General features: G+C 40.3%; 1 protein-coding gene across 10 annotated transcripts in view; it reads left to right on the forward strand.

Moving 5' to 3' along the window:
- Window positions 1-19,657, forward strand: part of MAP3K4 (mitogen-activated protein kinase kinase kinase 4) — a 154,676-nt gene that overhangs the window by 38,745 nt on the left and 96,274 nt on the right. For 9 of the 10 annotated variants that reach the window (XR_010323252.1, XR_010323253.1, XM_064293079.1 and 6 more), the window contains exon 2: window positions 15,803-15,993. Coding sequence is in view for 8 of the 10 variants with exons in the window: in XM_064293079.1 (XP_064149149.1) it covers window positions 15,803-15,993 (191 nt within the window). In the remaining 2 variants the exon portion in view is untranslated. Of the gene's footprint in view, window positions 1-15,802; window positions 15,994-18,600; window positions 18,753-19,657 lie in introns of those variants that run through there. The other variant, XM_064293072.1, reaches the window with a different exon arrangement.

Raw genomic sequence — 19,657 nt, forward strand, 5'->3', positions numbered from 1 at the left:
CTCATTAAATCATGAGTACACAAATTGGTGACATTGGTTACTAATCCTGTGACATGTCAACACCCCTTCTTGACCTTGGGTTCCCTATTACAAGCTTTCCTGTACCCTCCTGCCTTCTAGTCCTTGCCCCTGGGCTGGTGTGCCACTTTAGTCTTTTGTTTTATGGCCCTGTCTAATCTTTGGCTGAAGGGTAAGCCTCAGGAGTGACTTGATTACTGGGCTAAAAGGATATCTGGGGACCATACTCTTGGGGTTTCTCCAGTCCCTTGTCAGATCAGTAAGTCCAGTCTTTTTTTGTGAGTTAGAATTCTGTTCTGCATTTTTCTCCAGCTCTGTTCAGGACCCTCTATTGTGATCCCTGTCAGAGCAGTTGGTGGTGGTAGCCAAGCACCATCTAGCTGTAGCTGGACTCAGTATGGTGGAGGCTGAGGTAGTTGTGGTCCATTAGTCCTTCGGACTAATCCTTCTCTATGGGCAAAGTGTTGAATGATGCAAGAAGCATCAAAAGAAGATGGAAAATAATTGATTGATGTTCAGCCATTTTAGGAGGTAGCATATGATCAAGAACCAACAGTACTAAAGGAAGAAGTACATACTGCACTGAATGCATTGGTGAAAAACAAGGCTCCAGGAATTGACAGGATACTAGTTGAGATGTTTCAACAAACAGACGCAGTGCTGGAAGTGTTCATTCATCTATGCCAAGGGATTTGGAAGACAGCCACCTGGCCAATCAACTGAAAGAGATCCCTATTTGTGCCCATTCCAGAGAAAAATGATCCGACAGAATGCGGAAACTGTCAAACGATATCATTAATATCACAGGCAAGTAAAATTATGCTGAAGATAATTTAAAACTGTTTCAGCAGTACATTGGCAGAGAACTGCCAGAAATACAAGCTGGATTCATAGGAGGGCGTGAAATAAAGGATATCATTGCTTACGTCAGAGGGATCTTGGCTGAAAGCAGAGAATACCAGAAGGATGTTTACCTGTGTTTTATTAACTATGCAAAGGCATTTGACTGTGTGGATCATAACAAACTATGGATAACACTGTGAAGAATGGGAATTCCAGAACACTTAATTGTGCTCATGAGGAACCTTTACATAGATCAAGAGGCAGTTGTTCGGAAAGAACAAGAGGGATACTGAGTGGTTTAAAGTCAGGAAAGGTGTGCGTCAGGGTTGTATTCTTTCACCATACCTATTTAATCTGTATGCTGAACAAATAATCCAAGAAGCTGGACTATATGAAGAAAAACAGGGCATCAGGATTCGAGGAAGACTCATTAACAACCTGCGTTATGCAGGTGACACAACCTTGCTTGCTGAAAGTGAAGAGGACTTGAAGCACTTACTAATGAAGATCAAAGACCACAGCCTTCAGTATGGATTGCACCTCAACATAAAACAAAAATCCTCACAAGTGGACCAATGAGCAACATCATGATAAATGGAGAAAAGATTGACGCTGTCCAGGATTTCATTTTACTTGGATCCACAATCAACAGCCATGGAAGCAGCAGTCAAGAAATCAAAAGACACATTGCATTGGGCAAATCTGCTGCAAAGGACCTCTTCAAAGTGTGGAAGAGCAAAGATGTCACCCTGAAGACTAAGGTGCTCCTGACCCAAGTCATGGTATTTTCAGTCACATCATATGCGTGTGAAAGCTGGACAATGAATAAGGAAGACTGAAAAAGAGTTGACGCCTTTGAATTGTGGTGTTGGCTAAGAATACTGAGTATACCATGGACTGCCAGAAGAACGAACAAATCTATCTTAGAAGAAGTGCAGCCAGAATGCTCCTTAGAAGCAAGGATGGCGAGACTGCGTCTTACATACTTTGGATATGTTGTCAGGAGGGATCAGTCCCTGGAGAAGGACATCATGCTTGGCAGAGCACAGGGTTAGCGGAAAAGAGGAAGACCTTCAATGAGGTGGATTGACACAGTGGCTTCAACAATGAGCTCAAGCATAACAATGATTGTAAGGATGGCGCAGGACTGGGCAGTGTTTCGTTCTGTTGTGCATGGGGTCGCTATGAGTCGGAACCAACTCAACGGCACCTAACAACAGCAACAGCAAATGCATTTGACTCTGTGGATCGTAACAATTATGGATAACATTCAAACAACGGGAATTCCGGAATATTTAATTGTGCTAATGTGGAACCTGTACATAGACCAAGAGGCAGTTTTTAGAACAACAAAAGGGGATATGGCATGGTTTTAAATCAGGAAAGGTGTGAGTCAAGTGTGTATCCTTTCACCAAACTTAGTCTGTATGCTAAGCAGATCATCCAAGAAGCTGGACTGTATGAGGAACATGGCATCAGGATTGGAGGAAGACTCATTAACAACTCGTGATATGCAGACGACACAACCTTGCTTGCTGAAGGTGAAGAGAACTTAAAACGATTACTGATGAAGATCAAAGACTATACCTAGATTATACCTTAACGTTAAAAAAAAAAAGAAATCCTCACAACTGGACCAATAAGCAACATCATGATAAGTGGAGAAAAGATTGAAGTTGTCACAGATTTCATTTTACTTGGATTCACAATCAATGCCCATGGAAGCAGCAATCAAGAAATCAAGTAACATATTACATCGGGAAAATCTGCTGCTGACGACCTCTTTAAAAGTGTTAAAAAGCAAAATCTTCACTTTTAGGACTAAGGTGGGCCTGACCCAATTCATGGTAATTTCACTTGCCTCATATGCGTGCAAAAGCTGGACAGTGAATAAGAAAAAAACAAAAAAGAATTGATGCCTTTGAATTCTGGTGTTGGCAAAGAGTACTGAATGTACAGGGGGCTTGTAGAAGAACGTCTTAGAAGTATAGCCAGAATGTTCCTTGGAAGTGAGGATGATGAGACCTCATATTAACTACTTTGCATATGTTATCAGGAAGGCCCAGTCCCTGGAGAAGGACGAAGAATGACCAAATCTGTCTTAGAAGTATAGCCAGAATGCTCCTTGGAAGTGAGGATGGTAAGACTTCATATTAACTACTTTGGATATGTTATCAGTCCCTGGAAAAGGATGTCATGCTTCGTAAAGTGATGGTCAGCATGAAATAGGAAGACTTTCAGTGAGATAGACTGACACAGTGGCTACAACAATGGGCTGAAGCCCAGCAATAATTGTGAGGATGGTGCATGACTGGGTAGCATTTCATTCAGTTGCACATGGGGTCACCATGAGTCGGAACCGACTCAATGATAACTAACAACAAAATAACTTTCCCCTAAGTAGAAAATAACTGTAAAAATAAATGACCTGAACACATGATACGTGTACCTTATTCCACATTATGAAAACACTGTACTAGTGATTGTGCTTGTCCATCAGGTTGACCCAGAGCTGTGAATCAGCATTGTTAGATTGTGTTTCTTCATAGCCTGTGCAGTGGTCTTCACCCAGCTACTGGCTGAGGAATGGGAACTTCTCCACAGGATTGTTAGAGTAGAACATGTCATTGGAAAAGGAGAATAAAAGATGCACTATTTATGATAGTTTGATACACTGGTTATGCACTGGTCCATGGATCAGAATCTCCTGTAATGTGTGTTAAAAATAAATGTTTCCAGCTCTCTCCCACACCTTTTGATCAGAGCTTGAAGTAGAAGACACTGAAGTCTGCATTTGTAACAAGAAGGCTGGGAATTCTGATGCACAGCCCAGTTTTGGGAGCCACTTTTTTAAATTGCATTTCCTCACCTACTATTTAAACATTTTTTACAACTGTAGTTATCACATCTATTTATAAAGAATTGTTTAATTTTATTATTAATGTTAAATTTTTCATTTAATTCCTGGCTCCTGTTCTAAGGCGTCCTGGTGGGGCAGTGGTTAAGCTCTCATCTGCTGAGAGAGTCAAACCTTCCAGCTGGTCTCAGGGAGGAAGATGAGGCGATCTGCTTCTGTAAAGATTTGTAGCCTTGGAAACCCTATGGGGCAGTTCTGCTCTGTTCCCTAGGGTCGCTGTGAGTCTGTGAGTTGACATCGACTCACAGACAGCAGATTGGGTTTTTGGTTCTTACTCTTTTATACCTGTACCCTAACATCAAATTTATTCAGCATTGTTGAGGAACTGTTCCACACAAACAACTATTTATTTTTAAATAAATTAGAGTAGTTTTAGATTTGTCGACAGTTGTGAAGATAGTGCAGAGGGTTCCCATATCCCCTGTGCCCAGTTTCCCCTGTTAACATCTTACATCACTGTGTACATTTGTCACAACTAATGAACCAATATTGACACAGTATTATTAACTAACCTTCGTACTTATTCGTTTTCATAATTTCAGTTTCATTAGTTTTCCCCTAATGTTGGTTTGTTCCCAGAGCCCCATCCAGGACACCATGTGACATTCTGTTGTCATGTCCACTTAGGCTCCTCTTGAGTGTGACAGTTTCTTAGACTTTCTTTGTTTTTGATGACTTTGACAGTTTTAAGGAGTAGTGGTGAAGCATTTTATAGAATGTCCCTCAATTTGGAAAAACCAGAAACCAAATCTGTTGTCACCGAGTTAATTCCGACTCATAGTGACCCAACTGAACAGAGTAGAACTTGCCCCATAGGGTTTCTAAGGAGCGGATAGGAGATTCTGCTGACCTTTCGGTTAGCATCCGTAGCTCTTTACCACTGCGCCACCAGGGCTCCCAATTTGTTGTTAGTCTAATGTTTTTGTCACAGTTTGATTGGGGTTACAGGTTTGCAGGAGGAAACCACAGAGGTGAAGTGCCCTTCTCACTACATCTATCAGGAGACGTGCTATCAACGTGGCCGATCACTGGTGATGTTGACCTTGATCTTACCTAGTGATTGTCTCCTTTCTGCCCCTTGAAGTTATTTGCCTTCCACCTTTTCATGCTTTGCTCTTTGGCAGCAAGTCCCTAAAAGTGCAGCCTGTAGTAAGGGGGCTGGGAGCCAAGCCCCACTTCTCTGAGAGGGATGTAGCTTCATAAATTACCTGGAATTTTTCTGTTTAGGAGATTTATCTCTTCTCCCATTTATTTATTTTATTTCTTTATTAATTCATTCATTCAATAGTGATATCTACATGGCCTCCTGGACTCATGGTTACTATATCATTTATTTTTGTCACTCAGATTGTTCCTGCTTTGGCCAGTGGGAGCACTTTCATTTGGCTCCTGTGTTCCTTTAACATTATTGTTGTTGTTAGGTGTCATTGAGCTGGCTCTGACTCATAGCGACCCTGTGTACAACAGAACGAAACACTGCCCGGTCCTGCACCATCCTCACAATCGTTCTTATGTTTGAGCCCATTGTTGCAGCCACTATGTCAGTCCATCTCGTTGAGGGTCTTTCTGTTTTTTGCTGACCCTCTACTTCACCAAACATGATGTCCTTCTCCAGGAACTGGTCCCACCTGTGAGATGAAGTCTCGCCATCCTCGCTTCCAAGGAGTCCTGCCTGTAATTCTTCCAAGACAGACTTGTTTGTTCTGGCAGTCCATGGTATATTCACTATTCTTCGCCAACACCATAATTCAAAGGCATCAGTTTTTCTTCAGTCTCCCCTTATTCGTTGTCCAGCTTTCGCATGCATGTGAGGCGATTGAAAATGCAATGGCTTGGGTGCATCTTAGTTCTCAAAGTGCCATGTTTGCTTTTTTAACACTTTAAAGAGGTCTTTAGCAGCAGGTTTGCCCAATGCAATATGTTGTTTGATTTCCTGACTGCTACTTCTATGGACGTTGATTGTGGATCCGAGGAAAATTAAATCTTGGCAGTGTCGGTCTTTTCTCCATTTATCATGATGTTGGTTATTGATCCAGTTGTCAGGATTTCTGTTTTCTTTGTGTTGAAGTGTAGTCCATTCTGAAGGCCATAGTCTTTGATCTTCATCAGTAAGTGCTTCAGGTCCTCTTCACTTTCAGCAAGCAAGGTTGTGTCATCTGCATATGAAAGGTTGTTAATGAGCCTTCCTCCAGTCCTGATCTCACATTCTTCTTCATATAGTCCCGCTTCTCGGATTATTTGCTCAACATACAGATTGAATAACTATGGGGAGGGTATGCAGTCCTGACGCACACTTTTCCTGGTTTTATATCATACAGTATATCCCCTTGCTCTTTCCAACGACTGCCCCTTCGTCTGTGTACAGGTTCTGCGTGAGCACAATTAAGTATTCTGGAATTCCCTATTCTTCTCAGTGTTATCCATAATTTGTTATGATCCACATGGTCAAATGCCTTTGCATAGTCAGTAAAACACAGGTAAACATCTTTCTGGTATACTCTGCCTTCAGCCCTTTCACATGCCACCCTGTTTTGTTTTTTTTGAGCACTTCCTCTGTGTCTGGCACTTTGAGGTGCCCCAGACTCACCTTGTATATTCCCCTCCCCAGAATCAGCCAGTTCTCCAAGGAGGCCTTGATCCTTTTATTGGAGAATGGTATTAGAAACTAAGATCTGGCCCCCAGATAAATGCGTTACTTCTGTGTTAGGTCAAAGCTGAGGTGGGAAATTTACTGTCTGAATTCTTCCGATTGTTCTCGCCCTTTTCTCCATCTTCCTTCACTGAAGACCCTGGGCGAATACCTCACAGCCTTGTTTCCCTAGGTTTGTCCTCCCAGCAGTTGCATTTGGTCTCTGCAATGTCTGATGTGCCTCACATGACATGTTGACAGTGAACTAATGTCAAAATCCAGATGACCAGAAGGTACCTTAGCTCATCGGTTTCCTTCAGAAAGTGGTCCTTTAGTTGCTTGATTTCTAAGAATGCCTGGGAAGTAATTCAGGGCATAAAATGTGTTTCCACAAATAAATTCCATTTAGGGGGGATTTTAAGAAATGTTTTCACTTGTAAGAAAGAGAGTGGGTAGAGGGAGATCATAGTGCTTCAAGTGCTTCATTTTTTCTGTTTTGCATCTTTAGTTCATGAAAGTTTCTGTTTTCTCATTTCTCTTACAACTCTTTAATGCTTTGTGTGTATTTGATATAGTGCAGGGCCCTTTGTTTTTCCTGTCAGTTTTGATAAGGATTTTCATTTTACAAATTTTCCTGTATCAGCGCCATAGTCCTCTTCAGTTAAGCCTAAAACAGCCTTTTGAATCAGTTGCTTTTTAAAAAATACTGTTTTAGGTAGGAATTTCCTTGTATAACCCATCTACACTGATACTGAAAACCAAAAAAGAAAAAAAAAAAAAAAAACCCAGTGCTGTTGAGTTGATTCCGACTCTTAGCGACCCTATAGGACGGAGTAGAACTGCCCCATAGAGTTTCCAAGGAGTGCCTGGCAGATTTGAACTGCCGACCCTTTGGTTAGCAGCCGTGGCACTTAACCACTACGCCGCCAGGATTTCCCACTGATAACTGAGACAGTGGTTATTGTCAGTTCTCGTGCTTAAATGGCCTCCTCCCACCCCTGCTCCCTTCTTCACTCTCCTCTTTATGGTCAAGTGCATTTCAGAAGGGTTTTCAGTCATGTTTCATGTCTTTTTGCTGATCTGTGCACACACCATCTAGTATTGATTCTTGAAGTTTTGAATAAAGTTATAGGTACACTTATCCATCTTTTGGAGATATTAAACTAAACCCTTTGCCGTCGAGTCAGTTCTGACTCATAGCGACCGTATAGGACAGGGTAAAACTGCCTCATAGGATTTCCTAGGCTGTAAACTTTGCGGAAGCAGACTGCCACATCTTTCTTCTGTGGAGCGGCTGATAGGTTGGAACCACTAACTTTTTGGTTTGCAGCAAAGTCCTTTACCACTGCACCACTGGGGCATTGGAGGTCTTATTGTCATTAGGTGCCGGGGAGTTGGTTCCGACTCCTAGTGACCCTGTGTACAACAGAATGAAACACTCTCCAGTCCTGCGCTATCCTCACCGCCATTGCTGTGTTTGAGCCAATCCTTGCGGCCACTGTGTCAGCCCATCTCGTTGAGGGTCTTCCTCTTTGTTGCTGATACTCTACCAAGCATGATGCCCTTCTCCAGAGACTCATCCCTCCTGATGACATGTCTGGAGTATGTGAGATGCAAGGTGTTTCTATCTTAGCTCCTGCGGAGCATTCTGGCTGTACTTCTTCCAAGACAGATTTGTTCGTTCTTCTGGCAGTCCGTGGTGTATTCAGTATACACACCTTATAATTTTTTTTATTTCTAACGATGGGAAAGTTTGTGCGTATGGGGAGATTTTTCTCTGTACTTATATTTGTTTTCTATCTTTATGTATTCTTTTTTGTTCTACTTAGTTAGGACTGATAGGGTATACTTTATATAGGTCTCTGAGTGAAACAAAAGCCTTATACTAGGAGGTCTCTTAAGCCAGGCAGGCTATTTTCTAGAATGCCTGTGATTTTCGGTTCCCACCATTTGAACTTTATCCTTATCTTTGTTCCTAAATCTGTTGAAGCCTCTTGTACTTTTCAATTGTAATTACATAATTTAGTAAACTATTATACAATTGTGTGAAATGTAAATGGAAAAAAGAATTGTAGTTCCTGTATAAATTAATTTGGAATACTTGGGAAAGTCTCAATATAGGTGAATCACACACTCACAAAAAATGACCATCAAACTAGGTGTAGAAGAGAACTGTAAATGTTTAAGAAGAAAAATCATAAAAATACAAATTGCTCTACAAAAGTCTTTAAATTCTTGTCCTGTTTTTAAAAAATAGAAAGTGGAGATAGTAGATGACGTTGTGGTTGTGGTATACACAACAAAGTGTGACTTGTACCTTCCATCAGTAGGTCCACACTGAATGGCCCTCTTCTGAATGAATGTGTATTCATGGGTTGAGTGAAAATAAAATGTTTAAGGTTCGTATGTGTGGCAGTTATTTATTGCAGTGTAATAAGCCATTTCTAAACTTAATGGCTTAAAATAAAAACCATTTATCTGTCATGGAGTTGGGTGGTTATGCTTCTCGTGGTGTTGCCTGGGGCCTAGGGACAGCTGGAAGGTCCAAAATAGCCTCACTCACAGGACTAAGAAGTTGATGCTGACTCTCAGCTGGAGCTCACTTAGGCATTGACCTAGCCACATCCTCCTCCATGCAGCCTCTCCACCTTCCTAGGTTGGGCTCGAAGACCACGGCAGTCTCAGGGCAGTTGGACTTCTTACGTGGTGGCTAGCGTCCCCCAGAGTACAAAGGTGGCCTTCATAAGGCTAAGGCCTGGGACTGGCTCGGTGTCACTTTTGCTACAGTCCATTGGTTACAGCAGGTCACAGGGTCATCCCAGATTCAAGAGGAGACGATTATACAGGGGTGTGAATACCAGGAGGCATGGTTCATTGAGGGTCACCAAAGTAACAGCCTGCCACAGTATGTTTCAGTTTTTTATTTGCATGTTTAGTTTTTAAAGCTTTTAATACATTTTCTTAATTGACCGACCAACCGCCAGACCCATTAGCACTGTTAAATGAAAAAGATTCTACTAAATGAAAGTGTTTGCAAGAAAACTTATAATAATTTGCTCAAAGCTCATATTCTTACTAATAAGCATCGGGACATAGCATTTCGGCTCATGTTATTCTGATCCCAAAGCCATTATTCTTTACATTACATCACATTACTGTTGTTTTGGTCACTAGATAGTTATCTTGGCAGCCAGGGTTATAGTATCACTTAAGTAACATTATTGTTGGATACCAACACCTCTGTAATTCTTGTAGCCTTTTAAAAATTAAATTCCTCAAAATAATTAAATGTGGTTATATTTTAGTAGACTCTAGCTAAAGTATCACAGATACGTGTATTTAATTTGGGACATTCATTTATTAACAGGTGGTTATTGAGCACGTAATCTGCCCCAGGCACTGGTGTAGACACTGGCAACACAGTGGGAAAGAAGACAGACAAGGCCCTGTCCTCATGGGGCTTAGATTTGGGTGGGGAAATCATTTCCGGTTCATTTCTGATTCATTCCTGTAGGAAAACTTTTTAAATAATTCTTTTTTAAAAAAGGTTGATTTTAGTTAAAAATAAAGTCTGAGTGTCTGTCCTAAAAAGTAACCGAGCGTAGATAGGTTTGTAAAGACCCTGCACTCCAAATCAATGCAAAAGTTAAATGATGAATGTTGGATGAGCTTGAGGTTTGATGGTTCGCGTGGCGGTTAGCTGGTGAACATGTAACTATAGGCTGATAATAAAGATCAGCTGACTTATTAATACCTGGCAATATGTGCCAGCCATACACCCTCCCAAACTTACGTTAGCTCCCTTTATTTGTACTGTAGGCCAAGCAAACTCAATGCATTCTTTTAAAAAAGAAATCTAGAAAATCTACTGCCTCTGCATACCTTTGCCTCAATAGCAGAAGTCTCCCTTTAATTATCACACAGTAAAGAACAAGTTAATGGGGAGGTGATGGGGAGAATCTCAGATCAGTACTGTACTTCATAAGGGAGTAAAATACCCTTTTATTTCTAAGAACTTGGCTAAAGAACTTTAAATGAAGTTAATTTTTTTTTAAAGATTTTTTGCAGAGCCACACACGTTTTAGAACTCATCGAGTCCAGCGTCATCTCCTTTTACAGACGAGCTGTTTCAGGCCCCATCGTGGTTTACCTGACATGTCAGAGCAGAGCTGTTAAACCCCACAGTGCTGGGATTTTTGTTTTTCTGTTTTTCTGCCACACATTTTTCATTCGAAAACTGTACCAAACCCCCTTGGATTGAGTTCAAGACATACTTTTCATAGACCAGATTCTAGTATAAAGTGAATATTTTCCCAGTGAGGTTTCTATGTTAAAAGACTGAAACATCATTTTATGTGGCTGTCGGAAGTTTAGTACCAGAAGGACGTTTTGTATTTGTACGTTTTTAAACACAAGTGGGGCAGGTGTTTCAGAGCAGCTGACACAGACCTTTCACTGCTTTCCTTACCCACAGCCATCGGCGTCCATGTAAACGTTCAGAACGAGGTTTGAGAGCAGCTGACGCAGACCTTTCACTGCTTTGCTTACCCACAGCCATCGGTGACCATGTAAACGTTCAGAACCAGTCAGCTGACCACATGGGCTCATCTCCTGTGAACTATTACAAAATGAGGTTTTGGATATTTTGGGTTTGTTAGTTGAAATGGCACAAATTCTGTCAAACTTGCTGCCAGTATTTGTTTTCTCTGGCTGATTTTAAGATTTTGTCCTTATCACGAATTTTCAACAATTTGATTATGACATCCACTGGTATGGCTTTCTTAGTATAACTCTTTTGCTTGGGGTTCACTGAGCTTCTTGAATCTGTGTGCTTATGGTTTTCTTCAATTTTAGAACATTTTCAGGCCTTATTTCTTCAAACATATTTTCTGTGCCTCCCTTCTCTCATTTTTAACTCCAATAATACGTATGTTAGACTACTTGATATTGTCCCAAAGGTTATGGACGTTCTGGCTTTCTGCCCTCACCCCCTCCTCCCAGTCTTTCCTTTTCTGCTTTATTTTGGGTAGTTTCTATTGCTGTGACATCAAGTTTAATGATCTTTTCTTTCACCATGTCTAATATGCTGTTAAACCCATGCAGAATATTTTTCATTTCAGATACACTTCTCATCTCTCTAAGTTCCATTTGAGTTATTTCTTTGTCTTTTTCTAATTCACATATTTTTCCCCTGGTTTGGGTCGTATTCTCCTGCTTCTTTGGTAATTTTTGATAGGATGGCAGACATTGTGAATTTTATTTATTAGGCGCTAGACTTTTTTTTTTTTCAATTCCCTTAAATAATGTTGGACTTTGTTCTGCCATATCATAAAGTTACTAAGCTACTTGGATGCCACGTAAACCAATGACATTTCTGACAAGTATGAATACCATCTTGACTAAATTAAGCAAAACCCTAGAAAAGTGTTAAATGCATGGTTTCACCTTTGTGTGATGCCGGCCCTAAGATGCATTTAAAAATATATGCATTCTAATTTATTTAATTATGTTTACATGTTAAAGTATATAATTAATTATACATTCATATTTATGTTAATAAATTCATTAAATATAGTGGCTGGCAGCACCACATGGCATTTTTTCTTCCTTGTTTTCTTTGATGCATGATGACTGAGGTGGGATGAAATGTATTATGTTTCATCTTATTTTAAAATACTGTTTATGACAGTATTCATCTTCAATGTGATTTTTTTAATGGTTGCTATTAGAATAATTAAATAATTTGGAAACACTTTGAAGTCAATTGTTTAATTGTATCCATGTGAAGGTATAAAGAATAAGATGGCTTTTTCTGGTGTAATAGATGCAGATTTGAAAACGAGATATAAAACTTCCGTCGAATTATTACAGGGGTTTGTTCTGCTTTTACTTGGGAAATGCAGCCTAATAAGTTTTTTCCATGTATGGAGAAATAATTTGTTCACAGTCGGAAGGCAGTACAGCACAAGTAAATATCTATTCTTGTTTTCCCAAGTTAAAATCTTCGTAAAAGTTAACCTTTTTATAATTTGTGCTTTTTAAAACTCTTTTTATCTGCTAAAGCACAGGACTCATTTCCATGATATGTAGATCAGACAGAGGTATTCACTAATTTATTTTTGAAAAATAAACTCTCTGTATTCTGGTCAGGGAGTTTGCTGTTCAGAGACATGGGTCACTGAAGTTTGGGCATTGTCAGTGCCTCGTCAGAAAAATTCTCTTTGGTTCTTACTTTGCATTTCATTAATTCATTAATCTACACCGTACTTACTGCCTGATACTCGTAAAACATACATTTTTATGTGTCTGCTTGGTACTTTAGCATTTTGCATAGCCTTATATTTTCATGATTTTGTTCTAATCTTCACAACTAACTTCCTGAAATATTTTAGATTGTAGACCTTGCCAATTCTAAATTAGTCATCTTCTCACTAGTCAGTGAAAGAGTGAGTTGTCCAGTGACCCATCCAGTGAGGCTGGACGTGGCCGAGGTCTCTGAACCCCAGTTCAGATGCCGTCTTTGAGCTGCAGAGGCATGTGCTGAGGGGTTTCGTGTTTGCAGTTTCCCATCTGACTCCATGTTCTGCTTTTCCTGGTATTCCCTTCTGTCTGGCCTAGATGCATTTAACCGTCTACATGTTTGCACTGTGGTTTTCTAGTGATTATCATTCTAATATCTGAAATACATTACTGTGCAAAAACTGAAGACTTTTGAGCACCATGCAGAAACTATCGGAGACAGAAAAGTGATAAAATACGAAGTCCTTCCTTAGCACTGACTTTCAGTATACTAGTGGGGAAATTAAGAAGAAATGCAAACTTACCATCCTGAGTTTGAAAGTATCTGGAAGATGTTAAAAATATTAAAATGGTTTTCAGTCCCATGCTGTGCTGAACTCACGAGCGGCCTGCTCTGTTAGTGTTAAGCTGATGAGTAGGGTCCTCTCAGGGGGATGGTGAGGGCGTGCAGTGACTTCCAAGGCCTGGAAAGACAAAGTGATCACATCAGCCATTTAGTGAACCCTCCCTGTGTTAGTCATACATTATCGGACTTAATCTTTGTAGATGTGAAATCTAAGTGTTTATTATCCTTATTTTGTAGATGTAGACCATGGCGATGCTCAATAATTTATCTAAGGCCCACACAGCGAGTAGGCAGCACAGCCAGGATTCACACTTAGGTCCATCACACCAGAAAGCCTGTGTTGTTAATCTTTCCAGAGTCTGCGCTAAAACTACCACTTGCTGTTGAGTAAGTTCCGACTCATGGTGACCCCATGTGTGTAAAATAGAACTGTGCTTCATAGGGCTTTCAGTGGCTGGTTTTTCTCACGCAGGTCACCAGGCCTTTCTTCCGAGGTGCCTCTGGGTCGACTCTCAAACCTTCAACATTTTGGTTAGCAGCTGGGTGTGTTAATCATTTGTGCCATCTAGGGACTCCAAGCCTATGCTGTTAACCTTTAAAACATTACACCCCATGTGGAAGGGAAGCAAGTGACCTTGGCATTTATAGCCATATCCTTTAATCATCTGAATCAACTATTTTGCAGTGAGTATAGAAGAAATGGAAACCCTGGTGGCGTAATGCTTAAGTGCTACAGCTGCTAACCAAAAGATCGGCAGTTTGAATCCACCACGCGCTCCTTGGAAACTCTGTGGGGCAGTTCTACACCATCCTGTATGGACACTATGAGTTGGAATCGACTTGACAGCAATGGTTTTTTGTTTTTTTTTTAATAGAAGAAATGAATATAAGATATTTCAAGGTAATCTATAAAACCAAAACCAAACCAGTTGCCGTTGAGTCAATCCTGACTCATAGTAACCCTATAGGACAGAGTAGAACTACTCCATAGGGTTTCCAGGGAATGATTGGTGGATTTGAGCTGCTCACCTTTTGGTTAGCAGCCAAGCTCTTAACCACGGTGCCACCAGGACTCCAAGTTAATCTATAAGGTGTATTATTTCTTTTATGACTTCATTTATGATACTTGAATAGTAAATGTAGTAGGCCTAAGGGAATAAATGCATTTTAAACTTACTTCTGAATTTGTGCGTGGTTTTATTTAGCTAGCTTTTAGGGCATTTAACTTGGATGTCTTATTGTGCGTTCACGTATGGGGCACGTTATACAGTGTCTAGAGCAGTCTTGCCCGATTAAAAAATTAGGTTTTGACTTGTCAAAAGCGTTCTTTACAGATTTCAGCACTGTAAATTTGTGTAATTCTACAGTGTTTTTACTTTTTGAAAGATAACTCCTGAAGCTTTGTCAGCCTGATTCAACAATAATGGTACCATGGCTTTTATAAAGCATCAGATTTCCAAGGTGCTTTTTGACAAAGATTGGTAGGGTGGTTTTCCTTTTGCTTCCTGATTTTGAAACAGCTTTGATCTTATATCAGGATATCAATTGCCAAGATGAAAACTGATTGTATCCTGTATATAGTTTGAAGTTATGTTTGTGAAGTTTGAAGTATTTTTATGAGGAATATTCAGAATGAGGTAGACTTTGGTGATACATTTTTGGAAGGAATTTTGTTATTGATTCCTTATAGTTTGTTTTTTTGGAATTGTATTTCTTTTCAGTTTTGTGTCATTAAATTTTATTTTGTTATCTTTGCAAAGATAGAGCTTTATCCAAATAGTGTATTGTTTGAGAAGCTGCTGGGGATAGAGAATTGGTGGCACGTGTTTCCAAGAGAACCAGTTAATGAGGAATTGCATTTTGAAGAAGATGATGACATAATCCCTTTTTTTCTTCCACAGTGCCCGCCCTCCTCCCCAAATCTGAGCTCTGCGCCGTGGTGTTCATCAGAGAACACAGAAACATTGACTGCCGTACTTTGTCAGTACTCTGCTCTGCTGCGTGGGCTGTCGTCAAGGGTTCTTTACTTTCTGTTCTGTCTGGGCTCCAGAGAGATAGGAGCACGGCTCTGAGGCCCAGGGCAGGGCTGGACTTGCCCGCTCATCAGTTAAGCTTGTCAGCATCTAGCCGACAAGTACATTTTTAGTCTGTCTGATTTGTATCTTCTGGTCCTTTCCTCCCCCACCCTCGCTTGTTTTTTTTTTTAAATCCAGAAGTTTTGAGTTTTAAATTTCATTTATGTTAGAAGCAGTTCTGTAAACAACAAAACCGACCTATCAATTTTACCCTTGGGGCATCCCCGGTTGTTCCTGGTAGCAGCAGCCGCCAACCTTCCTCCCTGTGAGTGAAAGAAAAGTTCTGTCTGTGAGGTTCCACAAGCAGACACAGAGGAGGAAGGTCCCAATGCGAGGAAGACGCATATCTGCAGAAAAGTTTTACAAAGAGTTCACACAAAAATTCTAAGTCATTTTAATACAAGTTTACTTAACATGTTTTACTGAGTATTTTCTGTTCTTACTCTCTTTCATAGGCAAGAATACGAGTCGGGAGACACAGGTTGTAAGAATTCTGAATCTGACCTAGAGGATTTTTCAGATGAAATAAATGCAGAAAATCTGTATGGCACCTCTCCCCCCAGCACACCTCGGCAGATGAAACGGATGTCAGCCAAACACCAGAGGAATAATGCTGGGAGGCCTGCCAGCAGGGCAAATTTGAAAGGTGAGTCTTAAAAAGATAACACACAAGAAGAGGGCATGACACTTTTTGGTACACAATCTTTTCATAACAGGTAATTATTGATTGATCCTTTCTACCATAATGCTAGTAACTCCTTTTATCTTAAATTTGATCTTAATGCTTATTTGTAATTCATTTTTTTAATTTTTGAATTCTTATCATTACCAATGTTGTTAATAAAGGAGAAAATAATTCTCCAGAGATAGGAAGATGTTCTGAGTAGTTATTAAAGTCAGTGATATGAGAAATTTCTGTTGCTTTTGTTTATATGGGATAGATATCCTTGTTTTATTCTTTTAGTCTCTTAGGCTCGGATTTCTAGACTCTGTCTGCCCAGAAAAGATGAATTAGACATTTTGGAAGAGATAGGGGCAGCTTTCCTTCCTCAGTATTCCCTAGCAAGCCTGAGATCTATGTTCTCTGCCAATGACCATAAAGCTATCTTTAGTGTCTGGGGCCCTGTTTTCTCACTAAGCACTGTGACTAGATGGTACCCATACTTCCATGGACAGAACCTGTTTTCTACTTTTCTCTTTGTTTAGAATCCCAAAGCCCAGAGAGTGTTTTGCTCTGAGAAGCCGAGAATATCTCCGTTTTTATTATCTACTTCCTCCTAGCAGGTCATAACTGTTCTTTCCCTGTAAACAGAGTGAATCATGTGGGGCTCCTGCCCCCTTGTACCCTCCATCATGGCGTGGAAGCCACAGGTCACTGAAAACTTAAGGTTTTAGAATTCCCCTGTTAAATTTAACAGACTGCCCGCCCTAAAGCAGATCCTACAGCATCCTGGAATTCATCCACCTATTACCTCACAAGATAGGGATTTCATTTTTTTTTTTTTTAATCTCATCTGAGAAATTTCCCGTTGTGTGTTCTCCCTATTGACATCAGGTTCATTTCCGTACCCCTCTTTCTTCAGCCAGTGTTCTTGTTTTCTTTCCTCTTTGGCCAGGTTCCTCTCTCCACATATTTCTTCAGTATTTTGACTTCTCGTGGTCGTAAGTTGGCATGCTCACTGTGTCCCTGTCATACCCTTTACTCAACAAAGAAAGAGGGCAAGAGAAGTAGATTTTGTTGTAGTTATTTGTTGGAGTGAAATCTTATCCACGGAGGGATTCCCTAAGTGATAGTCTTGCTTTCAGAAATATTCCCTGAAGTCATCTTAAAGCCAAACAATAGTTCAGCTTAACTAGTAAAAAATGTCTGCCTTGAGCATTATGTTCTTTTAAGAACTATTTTTATGGGGTCTAATTGACAATAGCAACTCAAAAGATTAGATAGGAACCTTAGGAGGCAGTGAATTTATGTTAATGAGGGAGGAACAACTCAGAAAAGGAGAGTGAGAATGGTTGCACAACTCGAAGAATGTAATCAGTGTTACTAAATTGTCCATGTAGACACTGTTCAATTGGCGTATGTTTTGCTATGTATATTCTCAACAACCAAGTAAATGAACTTTAGAGACAAAAGAAGTCTTTCCCACTGTGAAGAGGATCTTTTCCTTTTTTTTTTTTTTTTTTAAGCTTTGATTTTAGTAAGATGGTAACCTGTGAATGTTTGCAACTAATAGCTTCCCATTGCAATTTATCATCTTTAAAACCAACTCTTATCCATTTTCTCAAAGAAACATCTCAGATGTAGCAGTATCTCCCGAGTCAGTATTAAATGGTTAATAAATATTTGCTACGTGATAGTAAGGTGAGAAGATGCTAATAGTACATACCTTTTCCTTTACTCATTGGTCTATAATATTTTAGAACAGGATTTGAGAGCACAATTACCCCATTGTGTATATTAAGAAACTGAGGCCCTTGGTTTTAAAGCAACTTCCTTAAGGCTGGAGGCTTAAGATTGTGGCAGGATTATTTTTAGAATAGTTCTCCTGGTACTCGGTTTGAAGTTTTTCCTACAAGCGACCAAGGGGTAAGCTTGTCAGAGCGCAGCACGTGAGGTGTCTGTATCGTGGTTCACGCATCAGTCAGCCGGCCAGTGACCAGGTGTTTGTCTTTTTTTCCTCCTCAGCTTCTTCCCGTTGTTTATTTCGTAAAATCCTAAAATTTTAGAGCTGGAAGGAGTCTAAGAGACCATTGACCCTAATTCCTGCCGCTTTTCAGAAAAAGCTGATGCCCACAGACGCTGAACGTCGTAGAGCAGCCTGTGCTTCTGATTCAGGTGGTGCCGTGCCATCTGTAGCAGCATCTTCACAGCTACCACTGACATTCGTTGCCTGCTTACTAGGTGCTAAGAACTGTGCTTAGCACTTCAAAAGAATTTCCTCTGAGATCTCATCATGATAACCCAAGGGGGTCTTACATAGTGTCCATTTGACAGTTTAGGAAGCTGAGCTCAGAGAGTTCCTAGTGATGTTTAGCTTTAAGTGCCCCAGTCATGCATATGATAGAAGGTAGCTTAACATATTTGACATCTGGTGAACCATTTCTTGCCGAAATTCTGGCTCATAAACACCAAGGAAAGATGTCAATGAAGCACCCGTGGTGGGCATGTGGGCCATTTAATGTTTTGATAATATGGTATTTGTGTTGTGATGGTGGGATAGTTCTTGAAAGTTTATTTGCTCTCCGAGTGCAGCATGGTGAATAGGATCATCAACTTGGTTTCCGGATTACCTGGATTCTAATCCCAGTTCTGCCACCTTCAGGATATCAAAATCTGTGCCTCATTTTCTTTATCTGTAAAATGAAGACTTGCCTCATAATGTTATTGTGAAGATTATATGTTCAGTAAGTATTAGCTCTCATCATTATTGTACACTAAAGATTTCTTTCCCAATATTTATTGTTTTTTCTAGCATTAAAGCGAAATTAAATACATCATTTAATATATCCTTACTAATATTAGTGTCCCCATTTTCAGGACACTGAGTCTTAGAGCAAATGATTGTTTCCAGTGATATAGCTACTAAGTTCTGGAGTTAGGACTCCAGCCTGGCCCTGTCCTGCTAGGAGTACAAGTTTCCTTGTAGCTTTCCTGGCTCCTTTTCTTTGTCCCCACTGTATATGCTGCCAACATAGATTCCTTCCTTGCTTCCATCCTTTCTTCTTTCCTTCTTCTCCCTTCTCTCTTTCTCTTTCCTTTCCTCTATCCCCCTCCTCTCTCCTCCTCACCCCCTTCCTTCCTCCCTTTCTCCTTCATTCTTTCCATTGAATTAGAGTTTGAGTGACTCCACAGGCCGTGTTCTGTTGTAGATGATGAATAAGACTTAGTCCCATCTCTCATAGGAAGCACACAAATAAACAGGCAGTACAATATAATGTGGTGTAGAGTGGGATGGAGACTACTCCAGGAACACACAGGACGGGCTATGAGAAGACCTGGGGCTTGGAATACTTCTGGAACAAGTGACATTTGTGCTGTGACCTGAAGGCTGAGTCAGGAAAACCAGCTTTTCAAACTAGCATGTGACTGACAATGATATACTGGTGCCTCAGTATTTTGAAGACCTTTTTAGAATTAATTGGTCAGCTTTATTTAAAAAGCTTTCCATGGAGATAAGTACTTAAAAAAAAAAATACAGTCCCACTGCCATTAAGTTGATTCCAACTCATAGTGACAGAGTAGGACAGAGTAGAACTGTCCCATAGGGTTTCCAAGGCTGTAAATCTTCACGGAAGCAGACTGCCACATC

This window comes from Loxodonta africana, chromosome 1, assembly GCF_030014295.1.
Source record: "Loxodonta africana isolate mLoxAfr1 chromosome 1, mLoxAfr1.hap2, whole genome shotgun sequence".
NCBI lineage: Eukaryota > Metazoa > Chordata > Mammalia > Proboscidea > Elephantidae > Loxodonta > Loxodonta africana.